Source organism: Zingiber officinale, chromosome 7B (genome assembly GCF_018446385.1).
Source record: "Zingiber officinale cultivar Zhangliang chromosome 7B, Zo_v1.1, whole genome shotgun sequence".
In the NCBI taxonomy this organism is placed as follows: Eukaryota; Viridiplantae; Streptophyta; class Magnoliopsida; order Zingiberales; family Zingiberaceae; genus Zingiber; species Zingiber officinale.
The window spans coordinates 95,863,581-95,888,231 of NC_055999.1; the positions used below are offsets into that span (position 1 = coordinate 95,863,581).

Genomic DNA, 24,651 nt, shown 5'->3' on the forward strand with positions numbered 1-24,651 from the left:
CCTGTTTGATAGCGTTTTCGTTGCCAATTGCAGAAGAGATGGTTTTGCAAATGGCAGATGAGGAAATATGGACAGATGATTTTCCAACATCCCATGAGCTCGAGCATTACGGGAAAAGGTAATAAACCAAAATCTTACAACGACAAAGCACATTGGCAAATATCCTCACAACAGGAGCTACCTTAGTTGTTAGATTCAAATATGCTTTCTATCCAGAACATCCAGTACAGATAATGAACCACAAGATTCATCTATTTGCACACTCTTGCATTCTAATCTCTTTATCACCGGGAAATCTTCGACCAAAAGTAGACGATGAAAAAGCAGAGCAATGCAAACAGAATTACATGGAAGACATGGTTTGAACCGTTCTGGATGATGCTCTTGTTCATCCTTCTCATGTTGTTCTTTACCCCAGCCTGGGCTTTAGTTAACGTCATTTGCTGTTCAACAATCACAGATCCATAAGAAGCATGCAAATTATGTCAACAATATATAGTAATAATAATAATGCTCATTATGTAAGCCTAATTACAAAATCATGTACAAAAGTAATATCATGCACCCAACATGTACACCCATGATTGATTCATTTTCAAAATCATTGCATGAGAAACCAGCATAAGGATTGACTCAGCAAGCCGCAAGTCAAATAACCATGCAATCTAAATATGCAAGCGGGCCAATTCACTTAAACCTCCTCACTTATTATCTGTTGCTAAATCTGTTTGAATCCTTGAAGATAGTTGTTTTTATTGTGAGTGTGGTCAAGGATGTTGCGGGTAACATAGACATTTTTACAGGTGGCAGTGTTCCTAATTTTGGCTATATATCTTGATGGTAATTTCCAACTATGAGATCAATTTTATTTGTAAGATTTGATCAAAGAAATGAGATATAACTCTTGCATTATGATGAAATGTAAGGTCCAAATATGACATGCTTTTTTATGGTACTTTCCAAGAAGTATTAGTTGATTGGAGGGATAGGATATTTTTTATTCATGTGGACTAGCTGATAGGATCCACTTTATGAAACTTTTCAAGTCACATAGAATCCTTCCAAATTTAGTTGATTTGCCAGTTGTCATCTAAGTGGCTATGGAGTGTTTCGATAAGAATCCTTCCAAATTAGTTGAATTTGCCTCTGGTCACATGACATTTCTGGTGAGGGGCAAACATAGAGAAGCCTTGATTCTATTCGCCCATCTAACAAGATTAGGGACTCTAGATGGGCTTTGCCTGATTCCAATGCCTAGGCATTACCAGATAGCCTTTTGCAATACACTTATCAGATTTATTAATTTCTTTGAAACTTAATAAAAGTGAAAGGGCAGGCAAAAAAAAGGATGGATTTTATAAAATTGCAGCACAAAGACAGCTTTTGAGCAACAGTCAAGATTAGATGAAGTTTCTACATTAACTTAACATATTCATGAAGCACATAAGAATGTAAAGTCAAAGATGGCAATGGATATTACCAATTGAGTTATGAAATCATTCTGAAACTTTGCTTCGGACTCTATCTCTTGAGCTACCTGTAACACGTTACAAAGAGAATAATTAGTGTAGCAACAAGAGAAAAAGATAACTGAACTAATACAAGAAACTGAGCAAAACGATAACAAGGTTTCTTAATGGTGATCACCTTTGAGTATCTCCATTTTCAGATTGTATGTATTGTTTGCTAGAGGAAACAAACTTCCATCAAGTGATTACATGATCATGCACATTAGGCCCAAGAACAACAGTTATCTTGTTTATGATATTGACAACAATTTAGTTACTATATGTTAATGTATGTATGTATGTATGTATGTATGTATGTAAAGGCCAAGCACAATCCTCAATTACTCTAAATGAGGTTTTTTGTAACCTCCAATGTGCCACATCAAAAATGAAAAAAACCTACTATTCTATCTACAATGAAAAAACCCCTTTACAACTTTTTTGTGGGCCCTACATTACAAATCATATATCTCCCTACATTACAAATCACAAACCACAATGTAACACTACTTTATCATTAACTACAAGCTCAATCTTCAAGAGAAAAAAAAAAGGTTTGAGTTTTCAATACTGCTCTTGAACTACGAACCTTAAACCTCACCTCTATAATGGATTCAAGCTTTTTTATTGAGGTTTTCTAATTTTACAAGCCTCTCACAAACCGTGCATTGGAATGCCCTCATACTAAGTGGCAGTTCTATAGATGCTAATAATTTGGAAGACAACTGTAACTGTTTAATTTTTGGAACTCATAGCATGAACAACCTCATAAATGAGTAGCTTGCAAGGCTAGGTTGTTAATTACTAGTGAAATAGATTTCCATATAGAAACTAGTTCAATGGCGGGATAAATTTCATGATCCCAAGGGATTGAGACTAACTACTAGTTGTCAACGTTGTCCTTGGAATTCCTAAGATGCTACCTGCCTTCATGCTTCAGCTAACATACCAAAGCACAATGCATCCATGTTGCAGAACAAAGAAAGCATTTCACATTGAATACCAATTGTGCAACTATTTTTTTTATTCAGTGGAAAAAAAGAAAGAATTGTTGATTATTGGAATGACTTCTGATGCAACATATTATGCATATCCGATTATTTCTTTGACAACTCAAATTACTTAATGGTACAAACAAATATCTGAACCAATCGGCACATTAGCATGTTAGGGACAACTTTGAAGTTTAAACTACAACCACCACAAATGTTTACCAGATTTTCCAACATCAATCATGAACAAGATGTCAAGAACTAGGCCAACCATAAAGAAAGGGTATTCTTTTGCTTCCAATATTGAAATTTCACTACATGAATACAAAGTCAAGAATCCACGGTTACACGCAATGAAGATAATGTCCTCCTAGAAAATAAGAATTCCATAATCTTGCCTGATAAAAGCACTTGGAGCTTCCTCTATATCTAAACATGCAAAGCTCCTCCTCAACAAATAATACTTCAATGAGCCTATTATACATGAAACAGTTCAACAGAGTAGTAATAATAGAAACTGGGCAGCATACAACTTGCATTTTCACAAAACTATACCAACAATTTGAAGAGAAAGCACACAAGGGCATGATAATGGCACTATATTGTTTTTTTTTTATTCTCTTATAAATAAAATTTTAATTCATAAGAAGATTATGCTAGTTTGCTAACTAAAATAAAATGGAGTATCAGACTTGCGTTCGCACTGAAACCTCATTTTGATCCTTTTCTCCTCGATACTTCTCTCCCTTATCCAACTATTGTACTCCGATACGAAACATTGCAGAAGAACCAAATAAAATGAAGTAAAGACAGAAGAAATATAGAAAAAGAAAAACGCACCCCTTTCAACTGTCGGACCTTCCGGTAAAGCCCACCGATCTCCTCATCCAGATCCCCATGCATCGGGTCGATCCGCAATTGAATCTCGTCCGAAGAAGAGGATGGACGAGTAATCAGTCCTTCCCTGAGATCCCAACACCAAAAAGCGAAATTTTCATGAGAAATACAGGAAAGAACACCAGAAACCTAGAAAGTAGCAAAATTCTCGAAAGAACAAAATAAATCACACAAATGAATCGATGAAGAAGGAGAGAAAGAAGCAAACAAGTACCTCGATCGCAGAGGGCCTGCAGCGCGATTGAGGGGATTCGCCATGGCGTCGCGTCGACGGAGAAGCCCCTGATGAGACCGCGTGAAAGATTTAACGGCTTCGTTTGCAAGTAAATAAGAATATTATTTCATCGTAACTTACCGAATTTCTATCTTACCCCTGACAGTTTAGAATATCATAGTTTACTACAAAAAAAAATGCCCTTTAATTTTAACATTATTTCTTTTCTTGTGTAAGCAGTGATTTCATCACGCGTAAATAAACTGAGAATATATCAAAATAATTAATTTAAATAGTCAAATTAACTGTATAACCATAAGATCCATAATCTAACTAATTATCAAAGCACTTGTTCTAAAATGGTGCGAGTATTTGCCAGTCTTGGTGAAGTTTCAGGGCATTCCTTTTAATTAAATGCGTAATGTTTGATACGATATAATGGAGTAATAGATGTGGCAGAAACAATATTTGAGACAATGAGAATGTCGATAGTTCCTTTATTATGAGTATATGATAACATTTCATGTCTTAACTATCACACCATCCCGTCCCGAGGGGACAACCAAAGAGCCTGTTTCAGGTTATTCCAGAACAATGCATACATTGCTTCTCTTCTGAAAATAAGATCATACAAAGTACTCTCGGTTGTCGACAGATCATTTCCAATAGATCGGTTCATACTAAAACTTTCTTCATAACTCAAATCAATTCAAGTCAAAAGTCATCTTGGTTTAAAAAAAAAAAAACGGGTCTACATAGTCCTTTGTCACATTGCTTAGCAAAAAGAAGAAAACTAAAGAAACGAGAGTGATGAATACCTTCACCAAGAATAAACAGGCAGAGTGAAAATTTCATTATAAAAGTAATTGATTCCTTGAACTTATCGAAGCACAAAATCTGGGTAATCAAACCTACTCTACTAAAAACAACGTTTTCCCAACGAAATCATGACTTCTCACAAGATTACCTTGCTTTGTTTGGGCCATGAACACTACCGTCTTTCTCCAACAAATTTCCTGATAGCCATAGTGCCCTTCAACTGCCCTTGGTTCCCCTCCTAATGACGCTCGACAACTAACAGCTAGTAGAATAATGAACCATTTTTAATCATTAAGCTTCAGCTTGCACGTTGTGCCTTACACAGACAAGATCATCCAGTTTGTTCCCATCCATCTTGTAAAGAGAAACACCGCCCATCTGTGCATTATGTTCCTGAGCTTCCTTTCGCAAGCTCTCAAGTGGCAGGAGCTCCCATTTCTTGTAATTTGAGTTTTGGCGCATGTCGCCCATGTCTGGCGACCCTGACACTGGACCATCTGATTTTGCAGAACCCCAAACCTTGCAGTTAGCAAAAGGTCCCAAATCCCCTTCTTGGCCAGTTTCTTTCTGTTTCAAGCGCAATGCAGCAGCGTGAGCGGTTCTTATGAGTTCTTTGCTTGGCACATCAGACCAATCCTGCTTCCTCTTAGCTCTCATGGGGGAATGGATCCTGATGACCTACAAGGACAAATATTTCATGAGTTAGAAAACCCAGAGACTTTGTTAGGTGCAAGCGATGTGCAATTAAATAGAGGTCTTACCCCGAGGCATTCTAGAAGTTGATAATACGCCCTTCCTTGTAGTGGGTTGTGCCCTTTCCTAGGGGTTGAGAAGTAACGTGTCCTACCACAAGAAAATATGAAACAGAAGTTCAACGTTAGCACTCTCTTTGCCTATTTTTTCCAGAAAGGTTGATTGGTTGCAGTTAAATTCTGCCAATTCTAGCATCAAATTATAATTCATAATATAATGATATTCCTTTATAGGAATAGCTATAATGTTTGAATTCTCATAGAATAATTATTTCTATTTCTAATTGCAAAAATAAATTTGAAATATCGGTTTGCATAAATTTAATGATTTCCTATTCGAGGAGTAATTATTTTACATATCAATTTGCATTACTTATTTCGTTTTTCAAAGGATACATATTATTACTTATTTGAGCTTCCAAAAAATATATTATGAACAAGTAAAACAAATTGGGTAAGCTAACTTATTATGAGGGGAAGAGCATCCAAATTTTTGTTGAAGTTTTATTGTGGGTTTCCTTCATTCCCCATAGAATGGAATAAATAAGGATAAATATAAATAACTATTTCTTAGTTTTACTTCATAAAATATAACCAACACAAAATAATTATTTATATGTTTAATTTGTATGGAAATTTTTAAGGAATAGGTAACAAATAATTTCACAAGATACAAGTCCAACCCAACATGATTCCTTTAACTTCAAACAGTTATAACTTTTGAATCGGGATTCGAAATCAGGCTCTGTCAGTGGTCACATTGGCAAAATTCAAATATCTGCGTTTGTTACATAACCATCAATTTTCGCACCCAAATTCCATCGTTTAGGCCCTCAACCGAGCCTCTGAAGATTTTATTACTATTTTCAGTCATTTCTGTTTTTATGGTATTTAGGGTATTTTTGGTATTCCTAATAATTATGGGTCATAATTAGTCTATAACAACGTTTTGTTTTATTAATTTTAATTTCTGTCAAGAGATTTCTTTTTCTGCAAAGATCTCTTTACTTTCTTTACAAGATTGGAATTGAGGTCTATATATTAGAATTTCTTTCCTTTCTTTGTTTTAGGGTCTAGAGTCTATATAAATACCTATTTATTTGTATGACGATTGATCCCTCTTTTAATTTAACAAAGTTTCTTTTTCTAGTAAATCTGACGAGTTTCGCTTGCTTTTGGCATTTTCTCTTCTTGAGTTTCTCCCCCAATCTACTCTCTCGTTAGCCCGCAGGATAATCACTATTCTACCCAGCGTCAGTTGGTATCAAAGCAGTGTCTGATTGAGGAAGTCGAGTGTCAGATTCAATGGAGGGTCGTCGTGATCGCAGTCACAGTCGCAACAATAGACAGGTTCTGATTGAGGAAGTCAAACACCATGGGCGCAACGTCCAAGACATAATGACAATTGAGGATTTACAGAGGTAAGTTGCAAGTTAACCCAGCAGATAATAGCAATGGCCTCGATGTGAAATCTTGAAGGTCCGGAGATTTCAGATTGAGGATCTAAATCTACATTCGAGAATCCTTACTACCATCATATTGTTAGCCAAGAAGGTCGTGTTTGTGAGGAACCTTATGAAAACCTTAGTTTTTGGTTGAACTAACCGAATTTTCTAGTACGTTACAAGCAGAGCTTTGTCGATTGGTTGAACGAAGTGGAGCGGATTATTGAATATAAGCAGGTTCTGAATCGGATGAAGGTGAAGCTGATTGTCATCAGACTCAAGAGGCGAGCATCGACATGGTGGGAACAGGTGCGGCGTTCACGGGACAGACAGGGCATGTCCAAAATAGACGACTAGGAAAAGATGAAGAAGCTGAGGGGTCACTTTCTACCTTTAAGCTACACCCAAACTATGTTTCAGCAACTTCACTCGTTGCGGCAGGGCGCGACATCAGTCAACAATTATACATAAGAGTTCCACCAGCTAATCGCCCGAAACAACATATCCGAGACGGAGAAGCAGACAGTCACATGATATTTAGGGGGGTTGTGTCAGCCCCTACAAGATACCCCCAGCTTTCATTCATTTTTAACGGTGTCTAAAGGCTACTAGCGCACACTAGTTGTTGAAAAACAACAAAATCCAAAGCCAGTGGTAAGGGGCGACCAAAACAATCGATCAATTCGCCCTCAAGGCTCACGTTCTATACCGTAGAAGTCTTTGCAATAGCCGTCATTGGTTAATCCTAATGCTCCTGTCACGTGTTATCGTTGTGGCAAACAAAGAAGCCAAATATTGGATATAGGAAAAAGGATCCTCGTCATCTGTCATATCCGTGAAAGGGTCCTTGGACCGGGGTACAGAGGCCCATGGGCTTGTAGTCCCTGCAAGGTCTTCCACTGGACTTGCCAGAGGGAGGAATTCTTCTTCACAAAGCATGGAGACTGTATGCTTTTCTAGTGGTAAGAAAATATCCCAGTTAGGCTTATGTCTGGTTGAGTGTGGTTCGGTGGTACTGGTGGATGCATCAATAGAACCAAAATTGTCTGACCCCCTTGTTGTTGCTAATAGTGTTGGGACGACATAAACATCAGGTAGAATAATTTTTTCAAAAATGATCTGCGCAATGGTCATTCCTTGGTTGATAAGAACTTGTTTATCTGAGTGATTAAAACCCACAATTTTAATTTCTCCCCGAAAATCGGAGTCAATAACACCAGCTCCGACATCAAGGCCCAAGTTCCAAGCGGCGCTTGATCTTGTTGCTAAACGGCCATAAGTTCCCCAAGGAATTTCCAGGCTAAGTCCTGTTTGAATCAAGGCTCGCCCTCATAAGTGGCGTCGGCCGCTAAATCAAATCCTGCAGCGCCAGAGGTTGTGCGTGCTAGCATAGTAGCGGTACTAGTGAAACGATGTACCAAGATAAAAGGGCAGTCCTCTTTGTCTACTGCTGTCGGAATTTCATAAAGGTCGTCCTCATAGTCCAGGCAAACATCAATACCTGGGTGTTTTTCAGTGAGGACGGCAATAATTTCGCCTTCTTCATTAGGGATTTCTTCGTCATTACTATGGAAATGAGGTGGTTGATAATCCCTTGCTACAGTATAGTTAGAGAAACTAATTGAAACTCTGTCATCCATAAGGTTGCAACTATTTACCTCCATGGGGTGTAGAGGGAGGCAAATCTGGGTTTGTCTAATTACCCAGTCAAGCCCTGAAGTGGTGTTGTAGAGTATCGCCTTCTTGGTAAAGCACAAACTCCATGACTCATCAGGTAGTCGACGACGCCTTGTACTTCATATGCGAAGCCAACGTTTGAGGTATTTGATAGTCGCCCCACCATTCCCCTTGTGATGAGTAGGTTTGCTTCGTCATTTCGCCATTGTTCATAGCCTCTTGTTAGGATGGAGATTTGTATGTTTCTGTAAAAGTCAATGATGGTCATCATAATGTCGGGTATTACATATACCATCTGACTTCCACAGGTTAAGTCAATTTCCATGGTGGCCAGAATCGCTTGGTCACCAACCCATCTGTTGTCTCGAAAGACAACAAGTGCCATCACGCCTTCTTCTTGGCGATAGAGAGTTTGTATTCTTACTTGGAGGATGCCGATGTGTATGTATTGCATTCTGCTTCGCTATAGTTGATTGAAGCTTTCCTCCTGAATAAAATTTCTATCCACTTGATTAGAGTTAGTAACTAGTAATGGTTCTTCTGACCTGTGTACATAAACTCTATGGTGGATGTCGTCTCTTCGAGAGTGATATAAGACTTCCGCAGGTACTATGGAAGCCCGTTCATGCATTGAAACTTGTAACTGGACCTGGGGGTCCAATTGTTGTTCTAAAGTGTATACTGGAGCAGCTCTCCCGGTCAGTCATCTGCCAAGTCTTTGTGCAACTCGTTGAGCATTATGAAGTCGCCGCTGATTTTGTCGGTACTCACAAATTTGATCCTCAAATAGGGGGGTTTACTAGCTACAGAAATACCGGAACCAATAAATCGACAGCAGATTTATTCAACAAACATGGTGGTATCACCTTATAGACCACCACAAGACACTATTATGCGCCTCCCTGGATACCCACTAGCAACAAGAGATCCAGGAACTTCTCAGCCCATTCAGCCCACCTTCAACAGAGAAAACCCTAATGTCAAACTACATGAGGGTTTTAATAATGAAATGTGGAACCTTCCCTCAGCCCAACAGCAAGGAGGGGCTATATTTGTAATCCCAGAACAATTGGACCTTTTCCATGACGTCTTCTCAATATGGGAATCTATTACTCTTAACCATGTAGCAGCCCAGGGTTTTATAGATTCAAATGACAAGGTTGAATACATGAAGAATCTTCTCGAGGAAATAGAAAAACTAGCTTAGATACAGTGGAGGATGACATACCCCACTGAATATGAGGCCCTTATTACAAGGGCAGAAGGCAGGAGGGGCACTCAAAATATTATTTCCCAAATGCGACGAGTCTTTTCTTCCGAAGACCCCACTCAAAGATCCACAATTATACAAGATGAAACTTATCGTAGCTTGGAAAAGCTATCATGCGACAACGTTAAAAATATCGTACAATACATGAATGACTACATGAGACTTGCATCCAAGACAGGCAGACTTTATACTGAACCTGAACTATATGAGAAGTTCTGGTTCAAAATGTCTGGGGATTTAGGCAACAGAATCAAAACCGCCTTTGAAGAAAAATATTCAGGGTTAACCGTTGGCGTTATTCCAAGAGTTCTATTTGCCTACAAATTCCTTGAATAAGAATGCAAGGATGCTGCCTTTAAGAGGTCCCTTAAAGATTTATCTTTTTGCAGTCAGATTCCTATACCCGGATACTACAAAGGGCAAGGGCAGAAGAAGTACGGTATTAGAAAAAGCAAGACCTACAACGGAAAACCTCATGATACCCATGCCAGGATAGAGAAAAGAAAGCACTTGATCAAGAATAAGAAGTGCAAATGCTATCTCTGCGGCCAAGAGGAGCACTTCGCCAAAGAATGCCCTAATGACAAGTGTAGCTCCAAGAGAGTAGCAATGTTTGAACAGCTGGATATTCCAGAGGACTGTGATATACTATCAGTCCAGGAGGGCGAGGCCCAAAGTGATACAATCTTCAGCATCTCGGAGGGAGAAGAAGATACTGGAGATTTTCAAAGGTCCATACAAACCCTTACTTTAACTGGCAGTATTTATATGTTAGGGCAAGTCGATGGAGGATACCGCCCTCAAATAAGGGTAACTGACGAACAATACCAGTGCCAGCATGAATGGCAATCCAATTGTGATACTTTTCCTCCCCAACCGACAAAATGCACAGGATACATAAGAGAAACAATAAAGAGGGCAAGGATATATTGCCCTAAGTGCCTTATCACTTCTTGTAATCTCTGCGGACCTTACTACTTCGATAAAGAGGTACCAGTTGCACCTTCAACTCCTGCACCCTTTTTCCCTAATAAACTTTTACAAGAATAGCAGAAATACATTTCCTGGTGCGATTCAGAGATAGAAAGGCTACAGAAGGAAGTCTCCTATTATAAAAATCTCTATGAACAACTTTTACTGAAAAAAGAGTTGGAAAAAGATTTTGTCGCACTTAATAACGGAGGAAATTCAGAAGAAGAAAAGCTTGAGACAGCTAATATGCTATATTCTGATACAATAGAAATAATAACTGCGGCACAAGAGGAACAAGGCCCTCGCCTTGTAAAAAACATGTTATACAATTTACAAGTGGAAATTAATATTCCAGGTATTCCAAAGTTCTCACTAAGAGCAATATTAGATACTGGTGCAACTGTGTCAACTAGAAATCAATCCCGAAGGAAGCCCTGGAAGAAAACACATTTATTGTTCATTTTAGCGGGATAAACTCTCAACAGACAGCTAGATTAAAGATGAGGCCAGGAAGAATGACTATTGGCGACAACAATTTCTGTATCCCCTATATACATATAGCTTTCCAATGGTGTTAGGGGACAAGATACAAATGATTATTGGATTTAACTTTATAAGAGTCATGCATGAAGGGGTAAGAATAGATGGTAATGTTGTTACTTTCTATAAAAATCTAACTGTGATCAATACTCTCCCCTCAGCAAACACAGTAGCAGTCATTGAGGAGCTCCATCTGGAGGAAGATGAGTATATACAGATTAAAGAAATAGTATCTTATTCTATTGGAAAAGCTTCCCAACAATTTTCAGAGCAATTTGGTCTCTTGTTAAAAGAGCTAACGGAGCAAGGTTTCATTGGCGAAAATCCTCTTCAGCACTGGTCCAAAAATAAGATTCTTTGCTATCTGGATATTAAAAACCTAGACTTTATCATTGAAGATAAACCTCTTAAGCACTTAACGCCAAATCAGAAGGTGTTTACTAGGCACGTCCAGGCTCTATTAAAACTAGGAGTCATCAGACCAAGCAAGAGCCGGCACAGAACTACTGCCATTATTGTTAACTCTGGCACAACTATAGATCCTGCCACTGGTAAAGAAGTAAAAGGGAAAGAAAGGATGGTATTCAACTATAAGCGTCTCAATGATTTAACCAACAAGGACCTACCTGGCATTAATACAATACTACAAAAGGTCAGCAAAACTTCAATTGATTCGAAATTTGACCTTAAAAGTGGTTTTCACCAAGTAGCAATGCATCTTGAGTCCATTGAATGAATTGCATTTTGGGTACCCGATGGATTATACGAGTGGCTAGTTATGTCATTTGGCCTCAAGAATGCACCCGCCATTTTTCAACGGAAGATGGACAACTGCTTCAAAAAGACGGAGGATTTCATTATCGTCTATATTGATGACATCCTCGTGTTCTCTCAAAACGAGGAAGAGCATGGGAAACACCTGAAGATTATGCTTGACTGGTACTCAGTCCTACAAAAATGAAGATAGCAGTTCCGGAGATAGAGTTTCTTGGTGTTGTACTGGGTAACCGAAAAATCAAGCTTCAACCCCACATCATCACCCAAAATAACTGAGTTTAAGGAAGAAGATCTCTTAACCAAGCAAGGCATGAGATCCTGGTTAAGAATATTAAACTATGCTCGAAATTACATTCCTAACTTAGGGCAACTGTTGAGCCCGTTATATGCCAAAACTAGTCCCACAAGAGATCGAAGGATAAACTTCCAAGACTCGGCATTAGTAAAGAAAATCAAAGAAACAGCCAAAAAGCTTCCTGACTTAGAAGTACCCCCGGAAGATTGCTTCATAGTCCTTGAAGTTGATGGGTGTCTCGAAAGATGGGGCGGCATCTGCAAATGGAAGAGATGCAAATTTGACCCCAAAACCTCTGAGAAAATATGTGTCTATGCTAGTGGCAAGTACTCTCCCATAAAATCAACAATTGACGCGGAGATACATGCCGTTATGAATACACTTGAAGCCCTCAAGATCTTCTATTTAGACAAGAAGGAGATAATTATCAGGACAGATTGCCAAGCAATTATTAGTTTCTTTGGGAAAACAACAACCAATAAGCCCTCCAGAGTGAGATGGCTCGCCTTCACTGACTATATCACGGGGGTTGGCATCCCAATACAATTTGAACATATTGAAGGCAAAGACAATCAATTAGCCGATGCATTATCCCGACTAATAACTTGTCCTGTTATTTCAGAATGGCCGGAACAAATTCTTGGAGGCCTGGAGCTAGTTCCCTCAGCACTGCAGGAGCTTCAAATGAAGCCCAGCACGGAAGCCCAAATGGAGATGACGATGGCCCTCAACAACCTCTCCAACTGGCTGAGCAGTACCAGAAACTATTACAAAGGCAGTACCCAATATCCCTTGAAGAAGATCAATGAATCAGAGAACAGCTACATCAACTGCAACAACACACGGCTATACAAGCCACCAATACTCTACAGCAACTACAAATACTCAATTCACTAAAACGCAAGGAATGCCAAAAGTTAAGCACATCGGACAACTGGTGGTCCGATTGGTATCCTGCTACAACGCAAGTGGACCAGCAATTAGAGCTAGCAGCTAGCCTACTCAGCGATGCTGTCAGAAGAATGAATAACTTTAAAGTCTAGCAGACGAGGTGGACCCACCCACTACATCTTCTCTAAACTACCACCACCGTTCGTCTAAAGTAGCTAAGCTGTAAAGTTTACTTTGTGTGTTGTAAAGATAAAGGTGCGTACGAAAAGTTTCTCCTCCAATCTCCTCTCTCGTTAATCTGCAGGATAATAGCTATCCTGCCCGGCATCACAATGATAAAATATCCTTATATGAAATATTTTGTCTGATTTATTTCAAATGCGACCAATCTATACCAACCAAGACAAATGGCCTATTGGTCTGTCCTCTCCAGTTTAAGTAGGCTCCCCCCTCCCCCCACATCCTGACCCAATCAACTAGATCAGTGCGCGCACTAGATCGAGTCAACCTGACCAGTGTCTACTTGCTCAATTCAATCCATCTACCATCTCAATCTAACTCATTCAACCTATTCTGCCTGACTATCCTATTTGGATCCACAATCAAACCAGCCCAACTGGCGTGCTCGACCACACTGGCCAACCAACCCAGTGAGTCCAGTCTACCAACCCCAATCAGCTAGAGGATTAGATAGAATAAGAATATGTATTATTTGAATAATTGAATAGATAAGTAATAGTTATTCCTAAAATAAAGAAAGAAATAGGGAATCACAACCATGGAATTTGATACAATCCAAATTCGTTTTTGAAATCAAATATAGGAATGTTTCTATGGGAAATATGAGAGAATAGAATGCCCATCCCTATGAACAAAATGAGAACTAATAGAGAATAGAATAACTATTCCTCTAAACCAAATCAACTATTAGAGCATTAGAGTACTAGAAAAAGATAATTAAACAAATACTGACCATTCTGTATAGCCAGGATCTACTGTGAACCCATATATATCAACAATATCACACATGGAGAGTGCCAATTCCACAGACTTCATTCCAGTTCCCTTGGCACCTCGTCTAAGGACAATACCTTGGAAAAGATAAACAGGATTTCGAAGTTCCTAAATATGAGATGAAACATGTGCAATTTAGTCTACAGAGTATGAATAACTTATTTAAAATTGTCAACCACAGTGCCACACGAATAGGAGCAATGACAATCAAGTATCACCTTTATCATTGCATTGAAATCTCTGTGCATTACACTCTTGATTATAAGCACCTCATCAGCTGCAATCATCATGCATCATATTGTATTAGTAATAATAAATGTGAGTGCAGAAGGAAGAGAGCTGCTACCCTCAAACAGAATAGTATTAATAAGCATTCATGTCTGGTTATATTCAACGCTATGGGGGACATTTGTAGACCTAGCAAAAAAAACATCAATAACATGCTCATTTTTTGCAAGAATCCGCCTAACAGATTGTTTATCAAAATTCCCTTCAATCTAAAAGAACAATCCATAAACTGAGTGATGTCCAAAGTAACTACAGAAATACTCTCATACTTCTCGAGTGGATGATCATAGGATATGATTTATGAAAGATGATCAAGGAAAAACAGATGATCGTAAGTTCTATGAATTATGGTATTTTTCACAAACAAGCTAGAATCTTACAAGATCCATTGAGAATAGCAGCCATGTTACGTGCAGCGCCTCTCACAACAAGGCGAAAATCCCTTTTTAGTCCAACATATTTGGCATATTTCTGCAGAAAGGGAACATAAAAATAATCAGCTAAGCAAACTTAGAAAAAAACAGAGTTTCTAAAAACTGCTTCAGGGATAAAAATTGGATATACTGAATCAGATAAAAAAAATCTCATAATGATGCTAAAACTCAATCAGTTCATAGTTTGAGCGATTATGTAGAACATAAAATTAAAAAATAGCAATTACGTAAAACATATAATAAACAATCACAATATTCAATATGGACCAAAGAAAACTCATCAACCATCTACCTCATTAACAGGAGCCTCATTATCCCGAAATACTGCATCATGTTCATCAATCTCCTGCCCAAATTCTGTCTTTAAGAGGTCCCCGGAGTTCCCAACAACAGCACAAGTCCTGAACTGGAGAGGACGAAAAGGAGGCTTTGCAGGCAATATTAAGTTAAGATGTTCCTCACAAAGTGAACGATTATAGCATTTATCTGCACCCCTAAATCAAAGAAAGTATAGAGAGATGCCTATTTAGTCATTTATGAAGTAGATCACAAGAAGAAGCTCACATATATAACAACTTACAACTGTGCAATTCTTTTTGCAGCATAATCTAACCATCCATCAGGTCGAACATCTAGATATTCCCGTGTCAAGACTGTAGTCATGTTACGATACTGGCAAAACTTGTGCGCTTAGTGCAAACTCTCACACTAAAACTTATAACAAAGGAAAGCTAACCTGTTCCCAGAGAAGGATAGCTTCACAGACATCATATTTGTACTCAAGTGGCTCAAAAATTTTAAACTGTGCATTATACTGCAAAGTAGAAAATACATGATCAGATTTTTCAAAAAAAATAAAATAAAATGATCTCATGGAAATGAGATAAAGTAAATCAGTAAAATAGACAAGTTGAAAGTTTTGACCCAGGTACTGTTTGTGCCTTGAGGAAATTTGAGAACTAATTTACAGTGGTCAATGATTTCTGCTGTAAGCCCGAGTCCCCGGCTTGCCTAAACAAAGTGGCATGGTTAGCACACAATTATAGTACTCTAAACTTTCATAATTTATTGTGGCATAGCAACAAATATTAATTCTGCAAATAGATGTACAAGAATATCATAGGTTTGTCAGCAAACATGTTCAAATCCTGCCAGTTCAGTACTTTTATGGAAAAAAAACAAGTACATTAAGACACATTGTTGAGCATAAGCTAATGAATTTGCTAGATAAAAAAGTTGAATTGGGATAAATTGTAGCAGAATCCATTCTTAGTAATATGCTTTTTCAAGTAAAAGAACCTTTTTAAACAAAAATTCCAAACTGTGTGTTGAATTGGATTTCTGCTTTGGTTCAGTTGATTGTTTCCACAAGAAGCAAAACCATTCAACTTCGTTACACAACCTTAAGAGATATCTTAGTAAGCAATCATCCTTACAAGGAAATTTAACATCATGGAATTTCTATACAAGCATGATATCCTGCCACATTCCACATACACCTTCTACAAACATCAGGTCATACAAGTAGAATATTTTATTTCATTACCGAGTTTCTTGCTAACACTAGCAAAAGCTAATCCCAGAGAAATCCTCCTTACCTGGGTTGATTGATCTTTTGCATGGAAATCAAGCACCTAGAGTGTCAAGAACTTGGGATTTACAACTAATCTATTTAATTAAAATATCATTGCAGAAAATGTTACGGATTACCTAGACAGAGATAGTCCCAAAACTTGCAAACAACATGCTTGAAATAAATCATGAGATCAATTGAATCAAAACAATAAAAATGGATCCAACCTTACAGGCATTATTGGCCACTTGTTATTTCACAACATATCCAATTTTCACCAAAGACTCTTCGATGCCAGTTGGGAATTTGTCAGGAAGTTACATCACCGAGAAAATTTAGATATCCAAATTAGTTTTGTTCAAGTTAGATATTTTTTGCTCGCCTTCTGTCTTTCACACATTCGATTCTCAATCCTTCACGCCTTCAATTAAAATTATTTTAACTCTGAACGTGCCAAGACCATTTTAACCAACAACATGAAGAGCCAATAAGAATTTAAAAAAAAAAAAAATGCTCCTTTTAACCATTTAACTGTGTTCAATTGCTCAACCGCTCGTAATCTTGCTTCACATTACATTCATATTTGACATCTTATTCAAAACCAACTGATGTTATTAGTTCAACGGAACCAAGTACAGATATCATTCTGAAGAAGAAAAATTGTTTCTCAAAAGTAAATGTGACGAACCACGCATTGTTGGACGGTGGATTGGAAATCCGACAGGATTCGGATCTCCTCGCTGTCGGCTACCGATGTCCGGGTTCCTTGTAAAAAAAGGCAAGATTGGAGAGACAAATAAAATGTATTCGAGGGATTAAGTTGCGATTACTCCCATCTCTGGCTCACCGGTGAAGAGAGAGGACTGGATTGAGACGACGAGAGCGGAGAAAACGAGAGCGGCGAGGAGGAGGATGGCAATGAAGGTGGGGTGCCGGCTTGCTGCGTTGTTCTTCGCCGTTCTCATTCCCCCGCAACGGCGAGATCTGATCTGACGGGATCGCGTTGGATCACTTCGCCCTCACCGCCACTGTATAAAGCAACACAGACACTGCGAAAGAAGCACAAAATAATAGGAACACTCTCGTTCACGAAAAAGGCAGGAAAATCTTATTTATGTGAAGCTGTCTTCTTTTGTTTTTTGTTCTCTAAGGAAAATTCTAATTTTTACTATATTTCTGTCTTTAAGAGAAAAAAGAGGTTGAAAATTAAGATTTTAGAATTTACAATTTAGCTGACAAAAATTGATCAAATTTATATTAAAAGTCTTTAAATCATGACATCAAAGATCTTCATAAAAAATTAAATAATTTATCATGAAAATTTTAACTTGTAAATAAAAAAAATAGAAAAATAGTGAATATTTTCTTAACCAGATATGCATAACAAAGAAACGAATTAGATGAATGAGATAATTATGTGAACCTCTATGATGTGACTTTGGAGTTTGTATAGTTTTATAATCTCAAAAATGTGAGTTAGTTATTCAATATTTTTTAGTTATGTAGAGTAAAAATTTTTAGAAATATATCATAACTGAGGATTAAATCGTATATATTTAGATGATAATTTAGATATTCTATCGTTACACTATAATTCGAGGGATAATTTACTTTAAAAAGGTGAGAAAGAGGTTTTTTAATTTTATTAAAAAGTAAAGAAAAGAAAATGTGTTAAAATGATAAAACTGATTTAATAATTTTCAGGAAAACTAAAATTAAATCAATATTTTAAATATATTTTTTTCAACTTACTGAATTAAATCCCCTCGTTTTTACGTTTTTTTTTTTTTACCCTTTCTTTTGAAGTAGACAACCCTCTCTTTTTTCTCTTTTTTTTCACTTGAAGTAAAGAAGCCTTTTTTTTCCCCCTTTTATTGAATAGAAGAGAACAGCTATGATTCGATTAAAATAAGTACTTTAGAGGTACGCACGGTTCTCAAAATTTAAATCAAATTTGAATTTGGCACGACAAAAATCTAGCAAACGTAAGATAGTAATAGATATTCAAAGTATTATGTCTAATAATTGAATTTAAATTTACTTTAACTTGCAAATACCTATAAACCCTTAGATATGCTTACTCAAGTTAAATAACCTCGAGTTCAAATACTTGTTCATCATCCAAAGTGAATGGGCATTAAACAAACTCCGATAACATATACTTTACCGGATATAAATCTCAACAGTATCCAAAGATATGCTCAAGCTGCTGCTACAAATGATTCAAGCTATAAACACCTCAAAGTTTTCGTGAGTTTGCCCAAGAATTAAAAGGGGAAAAAATAACAATATTTGATTACCTGGCGTAACAAAAAAAAAAACAATGTCAATCAAAGTAAAAAACATACAAGTGCGATGTTTCAACTAATTCAACCTTGCCACATAAAACATGCAGGCCATCCGGGAAAAACAGTAAAGGAATTAGGATACCTATCAAGTGATTTCATCATACAATTGGCATCGAGGTAGAAAGAACAACATATGACAAGTAGTGGAGAGCATCCTGAACCTTCTCAGCCGCACTTGTTTTGTCATCTCGAAGGTGATTTGTGATAGCCTTTGCCTTTTCCTGCATTGAAGATTGCACGAGGCCAGGTTTTTCAGAAGAAACACTTTGTATGGCAGCCAGATATGCTTCGAGTATGTCCGAGATTCCTGGAATAAATACAGACTGATGCTATTAGAAAAATCCAAATGCCAAACTAGAGCCGACTAAAACTTGTTAGAACAAATTTATTACATCAGTCTTTACTATCAGTTTCAGATATTGATCAGGATGGACGCCAATTAAAAGTATACTAAATAAACATCCAGTGACCCTAGTGTTCTCCGAGAAGGAAAAGTAATGGATTGGGTATATACACTCTATATATAAACCATATATCGTGATAACTTGAAGAAACAAACAAACAATCCCATTCAGCCCAATTTGTTTGTTTATCTTTCCCATATATGATTTGGGTTTTCAGATTTTTTACAATCCAAAATATCAGGTCACGTTTTTTAGCAAAAACATGAGTCAACCCAATGCAACTCTGCCCTTATACCCACCATGCTCGCGCGCGCACACACACACAAAAGAAAACTTTATGGTTGCCCTGTTCCAGATATGCAAGTATTTCAACAGCAAAAACTTAGAAACAAACTCAACGAAACCATACATAAAGACTCACCTGTAATAAAACTGTTAGAAACTGTGTCCATATCACCAGCCATTGACTGGACTTTGTGCCTTATGATCTTAGCTTTTGAGACAGAATCTTCAGGCCATTCAATCTTCAGAGTATCATCATCTACTTCTTCTGTCTTTACTTTGTTTGCATTAGAAATGAGTGATTTTCCAAGAACCAGCATATGAGATACTGCAGAACAACAGAGTTCTGATAGTCTCTGCCATGGAAAAGTAATGAATCAATGACTTGTCACAACATAAAATGAGTATTGGGTCAAAATAAACACTAAACACATCTGTATACATGAATACACTCTGAGTTGACGTTTTCAAGTCTATCAGTAGCACGTTGTATTATATCATTCGCAGCAAGTCCCCCAAGAGCAGATGCAAACCTATACAAGCAATTCTGCCCTAGTATCAGAGAAGAGGAAGTAGGATTCACAAACTAGAAGAATAAGCCATAATCTTAGATATTTAAGCCTCAACCAAACATATTGTATAAAGACAAAAAGTGATGTTTAGAAACTGGAATGAGAACAGATACAAATAGCAACACAGTTCTTGTTACGGAACAGCAGCTCAATAAAAACAAGAGAAATGCAAATATGAAGCAGGCTCCAAATACTCGAAGTATCAAGTGAGATAACAATTTAGATATAAGCACACTCCTAAAGTAATTGAACACAGAATACTAGAAAAATTACGATGCATGAGAACCATCCTATTCCCATTTTTTTATTGAACTTGAACATTCATCTTCTCCATAGCTGATGCCACCTTCAAATCAAGGATTAAAAGAAATCAGCTTAAATGTAGTTTTATTGCATATGACACATAGGTTGTCCTTTTTCAATCTATCACCACAATGGTCTCTGTCAGTAGTCTTCAATCCCAAAAGGAGACAACTTAAACCATGAAAGCAATTCAAGAAATCAATTAATCCCTTGTTCCAAAACAAATCAGGGCTAACAGGTAGTGCACCACCAGCATTGCAATTCACATCCTAGCCTAAGGTTTGACTGATGTGTGGATCCTTGGAAAACAATAACACAAGTACAAGAGAAAAGGAACATCAAACCATAATGGATAGTTTAGAATTATTTAGCACCCTAATTTTGTTCATGAGAATAATATTTTAAGAAACAGAATTTTGCAATAATATCAAGACATAGCAAACCTTATATGAAACAGGAAAATAATTCCTATACAAAAAAAATTAGTACTTAATCCAAACAGATCTACCAAGTTATATGCTCTCAAAAAATCTGCCTAGTTGTGTACAGTTTAATTGGCATCAAACATTGAAAGAAAAGGCATAACAATCGATCAGAAAGTAATCGACTGAAGCTATTAACAACTTTGTCATTTTGAAGAACTTAACATGCATGCAAGAAAAATGCACCAAGCAAATTTTCAGAATAATGCAACAACTCTACTAAATATTTGCCAACTTTTAGGGAGTCACTAATGACGACTATGGTTTTTCCATGGCTTTTGCCAGTTGAATCCAAATGAAATTTTAACTCAGCATGACAGAATATTGATAGGTCATATTGCAAGTTGCAATACTGCAAAATGGAGGGCAATAACATGTTATGTATTTACGATCAGAATTAGATAAGTACCTGAAAGTTCACTATTAGTATTCCTTACTACTGAATTTGAAAACCATCATTAATTTTTTAAATATTATTTATTGCATTAAGCATTTATTATGCATTTCTTTCCTGGTGTACAATATGCTATCCGGTAATGTGTATGAAAACGGATGCAAAGTAGAAACTTAATATCATGGATGTCACTAAAATTTAACTAGATTAAGGGAAAGCAATTATTTTTTCTATACTTGGCTAATTTTTCTTGCCGGTGCTGTTCCTTACATCATCCTTCTTTTGGATATATAAAAAGGCAGATACAGTATAATCAAATCCTTATGTAGCTTTTAGTAAGTCATAATTGATTAGTAAATGCAGCTGAAATAGACAACAAGTTTGAAGTTAAATTAACCAGAATGTCAATACTTAATAGTATTGTTCAATAGCAACATAACAGAAAATTTGCCCTTTTCATGTTTTTATCACCATACCCTGATGCAATTTCAGCAGCCCTCCTAATACTTGCTTCACACAACTTTTTCATCTCAACATCGCTATCACTAGCTGATGCTTCGATATACTTCCCTTTATTTGAATCTGTCTCATTTTCTTCAACAACAGTTCCCAGACTGAAAATTTGCTGGATCTGCACCAGTTTATCATCATAAAAGGATTTCTCTTCTGCTGAGAGTTTTATTCTTCTCCTGTTAAATAGCATTGCATGATGGCTTGACAAAGCTTCAAGTTCCTGCAACCAACCAAATATATTGGTAAGTAAACTGCAAGTATAAATTTATTGTTTGTCAAGCTTTAAGTTTCTGCAACCAGATATAAAGGAAAGAAATAACTGCAAGAATAAACTATTTGTAACAATACCATATAAATATACCTCAAGCAAATCAGGGCCTCCATATATGTAAAAACACCTATCAAATGTCACTTCCTCAAACTGTTCCTCATCATCATCTTTGTCCACCTTGTCAGCATTCTTGTCAACATCAAAACCAGTCTCTGTCATGAGCAGCTCTATGGTTTCCTTTCCAACACGCTCAAGCACCTGTATCCCCTTTGTGGTAAAAGTTTTCCCAGTCTATAATCCAAAGTCCAAGAAAAAGAGATTTGCCCATGAAGAAATATCATCAAGGATATACAATTAAATAATTTAACATTGCACATTAGTCAATCATGATAAAACAAACCTCTATAATTGAGGGAGCAAGGGAAGTTGCTTTGCTAGGGAAATCTCCCTGTTGAAAAGAATCAGCAAGACCTGCAGCTGAATGCTCCAACCTAAAAAAAGTAGTCCATGTCAAGTGCATAACCATTTTGAAAATCAACATACCAAATTCAGATTAGTTCCTGGATTTAGGAAATAAGATGGACGAAATGTGTCCAAATTGATTAATTACAATAGTAGAAACTTGAGTTAAGATCCCAAAAAAAAGCTTCTAGCAAAGTATGTACTTGAATTTCTAAAATTCACATCATAAACTTTTCAAGCAATTCTAGTGAACTTGAAAACAAAAAAAATGTTAATGTATGAAATGATATGCAAATGCAAATGGAAGTTTAATCACAAACAATCTAACACATGTACACATATGAAACACTAACAAATTTCATGATGTTCGTCATTAAGTGGTTGAAGCCAGCAGTGTGATTCTTCAAGTGACAGCTACAATTTGGGTCAAAGTGGGCTAATTTTGATGGTTCCAATTTAACTGAATAGGTTGATATAAATTTCAACACAAACAGAATCGTAGTCAGTCAAGCTTCTTAAATAACATCATGGTTTGCAAGATTTTATTTCTTCCAGCTTATTTATAATGTCCTACAGTATGAAATCAGAGTAGCACATCAAATATTTGTAACAAATGTCATGAATTCTTAGGATAGAGTGATAGACAGCAGCTAAAACGTATACACAACAGTGTGTGCTAATGATTGAACCATTTACATTCCTCAACTCCTCAATAAAATGTATTGGTTGGCTTCTAATTATACTCTTTTTTTTTTTAAATAATCTAGATGAACGGTGAAGATTATGAGTGCAAACAAACTACCTGCTGACCAGGCTTGAGCCCCCTCTCAAAGCATTACCTAGAGCACTCCATGCTCCTGAAGCAAAAGTTTCCATTGAACTGTCAAACACCTTCAGACCCTGGATAAATTGGAAAGAAGGATATGAAATTCGCAAGCCTTGTACAACATCATCCAACGCGAAATCCAATCAAATGCATTTAATTTAATTTCACTGTATCTCCTATGAGATTGACTCGCCTGACCGAACACAGAATCCTCACTAGCTTTCTCTAATTTTTCCAGAGCAGACTGACGAAGCCTAGCATTTTCGCTCTCTTCTTTTTCTTCTGTTGCTCCTGCGTTTTCACCTGCCCGCTCTTTCGCGACCTCTCCAGCTGTTTCCGAATCAGAATCTGGACCCTCAACCTCTCCGATGCCCTGGGTCGCACTCTTCATTGCTTCAACCGCCTGATCCAAAACAAAAAACAAAAAACAAAAAAAAAATTGAAATCGCAAAACCAAGACCTCTTCCCGATCTTTCTTCACTCAATCCAAATCAATCAGGCACACAACACTCGGCTGAAAAAATGAGAAAGAAACAGTAGAGGCGCGCTCACATTTCTGGAGATCTCTTGGGCAGCCTGCTGGAGATCCGAGAACATGGAGAAAGAGGAGATGCCCCAGCCGCCCCAACCGCCGCTGACGCCGCCTTGGGGCTTCTCTTCCTGGCTTTTGAGAGGGATCTCGCTGCCCCCGCCCTCCATCTGATAGGGTTTAGATCTCCGGCGACCAAGTCCTCCCGATCCCGGCTAGCCTCCGAAGTCTGGCTTCGCTGCGAAGACGATTCGACGATGTGCTCGACGCCTCGACCCAAAATATATGTGTGAAGCGAAGCGAGCATCATCCGATTCCACTCTGATCGACGAAAATGAAGACGCACGGACGCGCCAGATTGGATCCAAGGCGCAACGACTAGCCGCGTGGATAATTGCTGTGCCCATGTATTAAAAAGAAAATTATTTTTAAAATACATATAGAGCGATATTTGATATACTAAGCGACGTTTTATGTACGAACATAAATGAAATTTGATGGTCCCTTCAGATGGCTCTAGTGGTTAGCGCATGAGATGTTATCACAATGAGGTCTAAGGTTCGAATATATACCTCCCTTATGTGCTAGTCACTATTCCAAAGGCTAGTAGCCGCCCGTGATTTACCTCCTCCGTGTTAGCGCTGGAGGTGAGCGTATTCGTCTTTTGCCACAATAAATGAAATTCGATGTGTATTATCTAGTATGATTAAAATCTATTTTTTTTAATCTCTCTCTCATCTGCATGTAATAATTTTTCTCTTTCATCTGCATGCAACAACTATAAATTTGTCGTTTCTCTCTCATCTGATTACATGCAACAATCATTGTGTTGCTAATTTTTAAAGGTGATGTAGCTGCTACAACGTTGTAGTAGCTACTACATAATAGTTGCTACACGTTGTAGTAA

At 37.4% G+C, this 24,651-nt stretch overlaps 3 protein-coding genes across 4 annotated transcripts; all 3 read right to left on the bottom strand.

Annotated features, from left to right (window-relative positions):
- Positions 1 to 79: 79 nt before the first annotated feature.
- On the bottom strand, positions 80 to 3,744 carry LOC122006390 (bet1-like protein At4g14600). Of its 2 annotated transcripts, XM_042561877.1 has the most exons (4): positions 3,612 to 3,744; positions 3,341 to 3,464; positions 1,481 to 1,537; positions 80 to 443 (listed from the first exon to the last, which is right to left on the bottom strand). In XM_042561877.1, the coding sequence occupies exons 1-4, from the start codon at positions 3,653 to 3,655 to the stop codon at positions 285 to 287; spliced, it is 384 nt and encodes a 127-aa protein (XP_042417811.1). In that variant the 5' UTR covers positions 3,656 to 3,744; the 3' UTR covers positions 80 to 284. The 2 variants fall into 2 exon arrangements, with proteins under 2 accessions (XP_042417811.1, XP_042417810.1); XM_042561876.1 differs by lacking the exons at positions 3,341 to 3,464; positions 3,612 to 3,744 and adding an exon at positions 2,899 to 3,320.
- Positions 3,745 to 4,441: 697 nt separating this feature from the next.
- LOC122006392 (sialyltransferase-like protein 5) lies at positions 4,442 to 17,442 on the bottom strand. The gene is made up of 11 exons (XM_042561880.1): positions 17,206 to 17,442; positions 17,047 to 17,123; positions 15,710 to 15,796; positions 15,522 to 15,599; positions 15,366 to 15,457; positions 15,078 to 15,279; positions 14,732 to 14,822; positions 14,282 to 14,340; positions 14,023 to 14,171; positions 5,192 to 5,273; positions 4,442 to 5,108 (listed from the first exon to the last, which is right to left on the bottom strand). The coding sequence occupies exons 1-11, from the start codon at positions 17,321 to 17,323 to the stop codon at positions 4,722 to 4,724; spliced, it is 1,422 nt and encodes a 473-aa protein (XP_042417814.1). The 5' UTR covers positions 17,324 to 17,442; the 3' UTR covers positions 4,442 to 4,721.
- A 1,183-nt stretch (positions 17,443 to 18,625) lies between these two features.
- LOC122006391 lies at positions 18,626 to 24,074 on the bottom strand. The gene is made up of 9 exons (XM_042561879.1): positions 23,768 to 24,074; positions 23,409 to 23,618; positions 23,192 to 23,289; positions 22,328 to 22,418; positions 22,018 to 22,218; positions 21,620 to 21,876; positions 19,835 to 19,925; positions 19,532 to 19,748; positions 18,626 to 19,013 (listed from the first exon to the last, which is right to left on the bottom strand). Exons 1-9 carry the CDS (start codon positions 23,912 to 23,914, stop codon positions 18,805 to 18,807), a joined length of 1,521 nt encoding a protein of 506 aa, XP_042417813.1. The 5' UTR covers positions 23,915 to 24,074; the 3' UTR covers positions 18,626 to 18,804.
- Positions 24,075 to 24,651: the final 577 nt, after the last annotated feature.

Coding starts and splice junctions, on each gene's coding strand:
- LOC122006390 (XM_042561876.1), bottom strand. CDS start 3,087: ATGCCCTTGTGTGCTTTCTCTTCAAATTGTTGGTATAGTTTTGTGAAA. Junction 1,538..2,898: donor GCTCCAAGTGCTTTTATCAG/GCAAGATTATGG, acceptor AACGTGTTACAG/GTAGCTCAAGAGATAGAGTC. Junction 444..1,480: donor ATGATTTCATAACTCAATTG/GTAATATCCATT, acceptor ATTGTTGAACAG/CAAATGACGTTAACTAAAGC.
- LOC122006392 (XM_042561880.1), bottom strand. CDS start 17,323: ATGAGAACGGCGAAGAACAACGCAGCAAGCCGGCACCCCACCTTCATT. Junction 15,280..15,365: donor GCAAAAAGAATTGCACAGTT/GTAAGTTGTTAT, acceptor TCTTTGATTTAG/GGGTGCAGATAAATGCTATA. Junction 14,341..14,731: donor TGCTATTCTCAATGGATCTT/GTAAGATTCTAG, acceptor TGATGATTGCAG/CTGATGAGGTGCTTATAATC.
- LOC122006391 (XM_042561879.1), bottom strand. CDS start 23,914: ATGGAGGGCGGGGGCAGCGAGATCCCTCTCAAAAGCCAGGAAGAGAAG. Junction 23,290..23,408: donor AGGATTCTGTGTTCGGTCAG/GCGAGTCAATCT, acceptor CAATTTATCCAG/GGTCTGAAGGTGTTTGACAG. Junction 21,877..22,017: donor GAGGCCCTGATTTGCTTGAG/GTATATTTATAT, acceptor GGTTGGTTGCAG/GAACTTGAAGCTTTGTCAAG.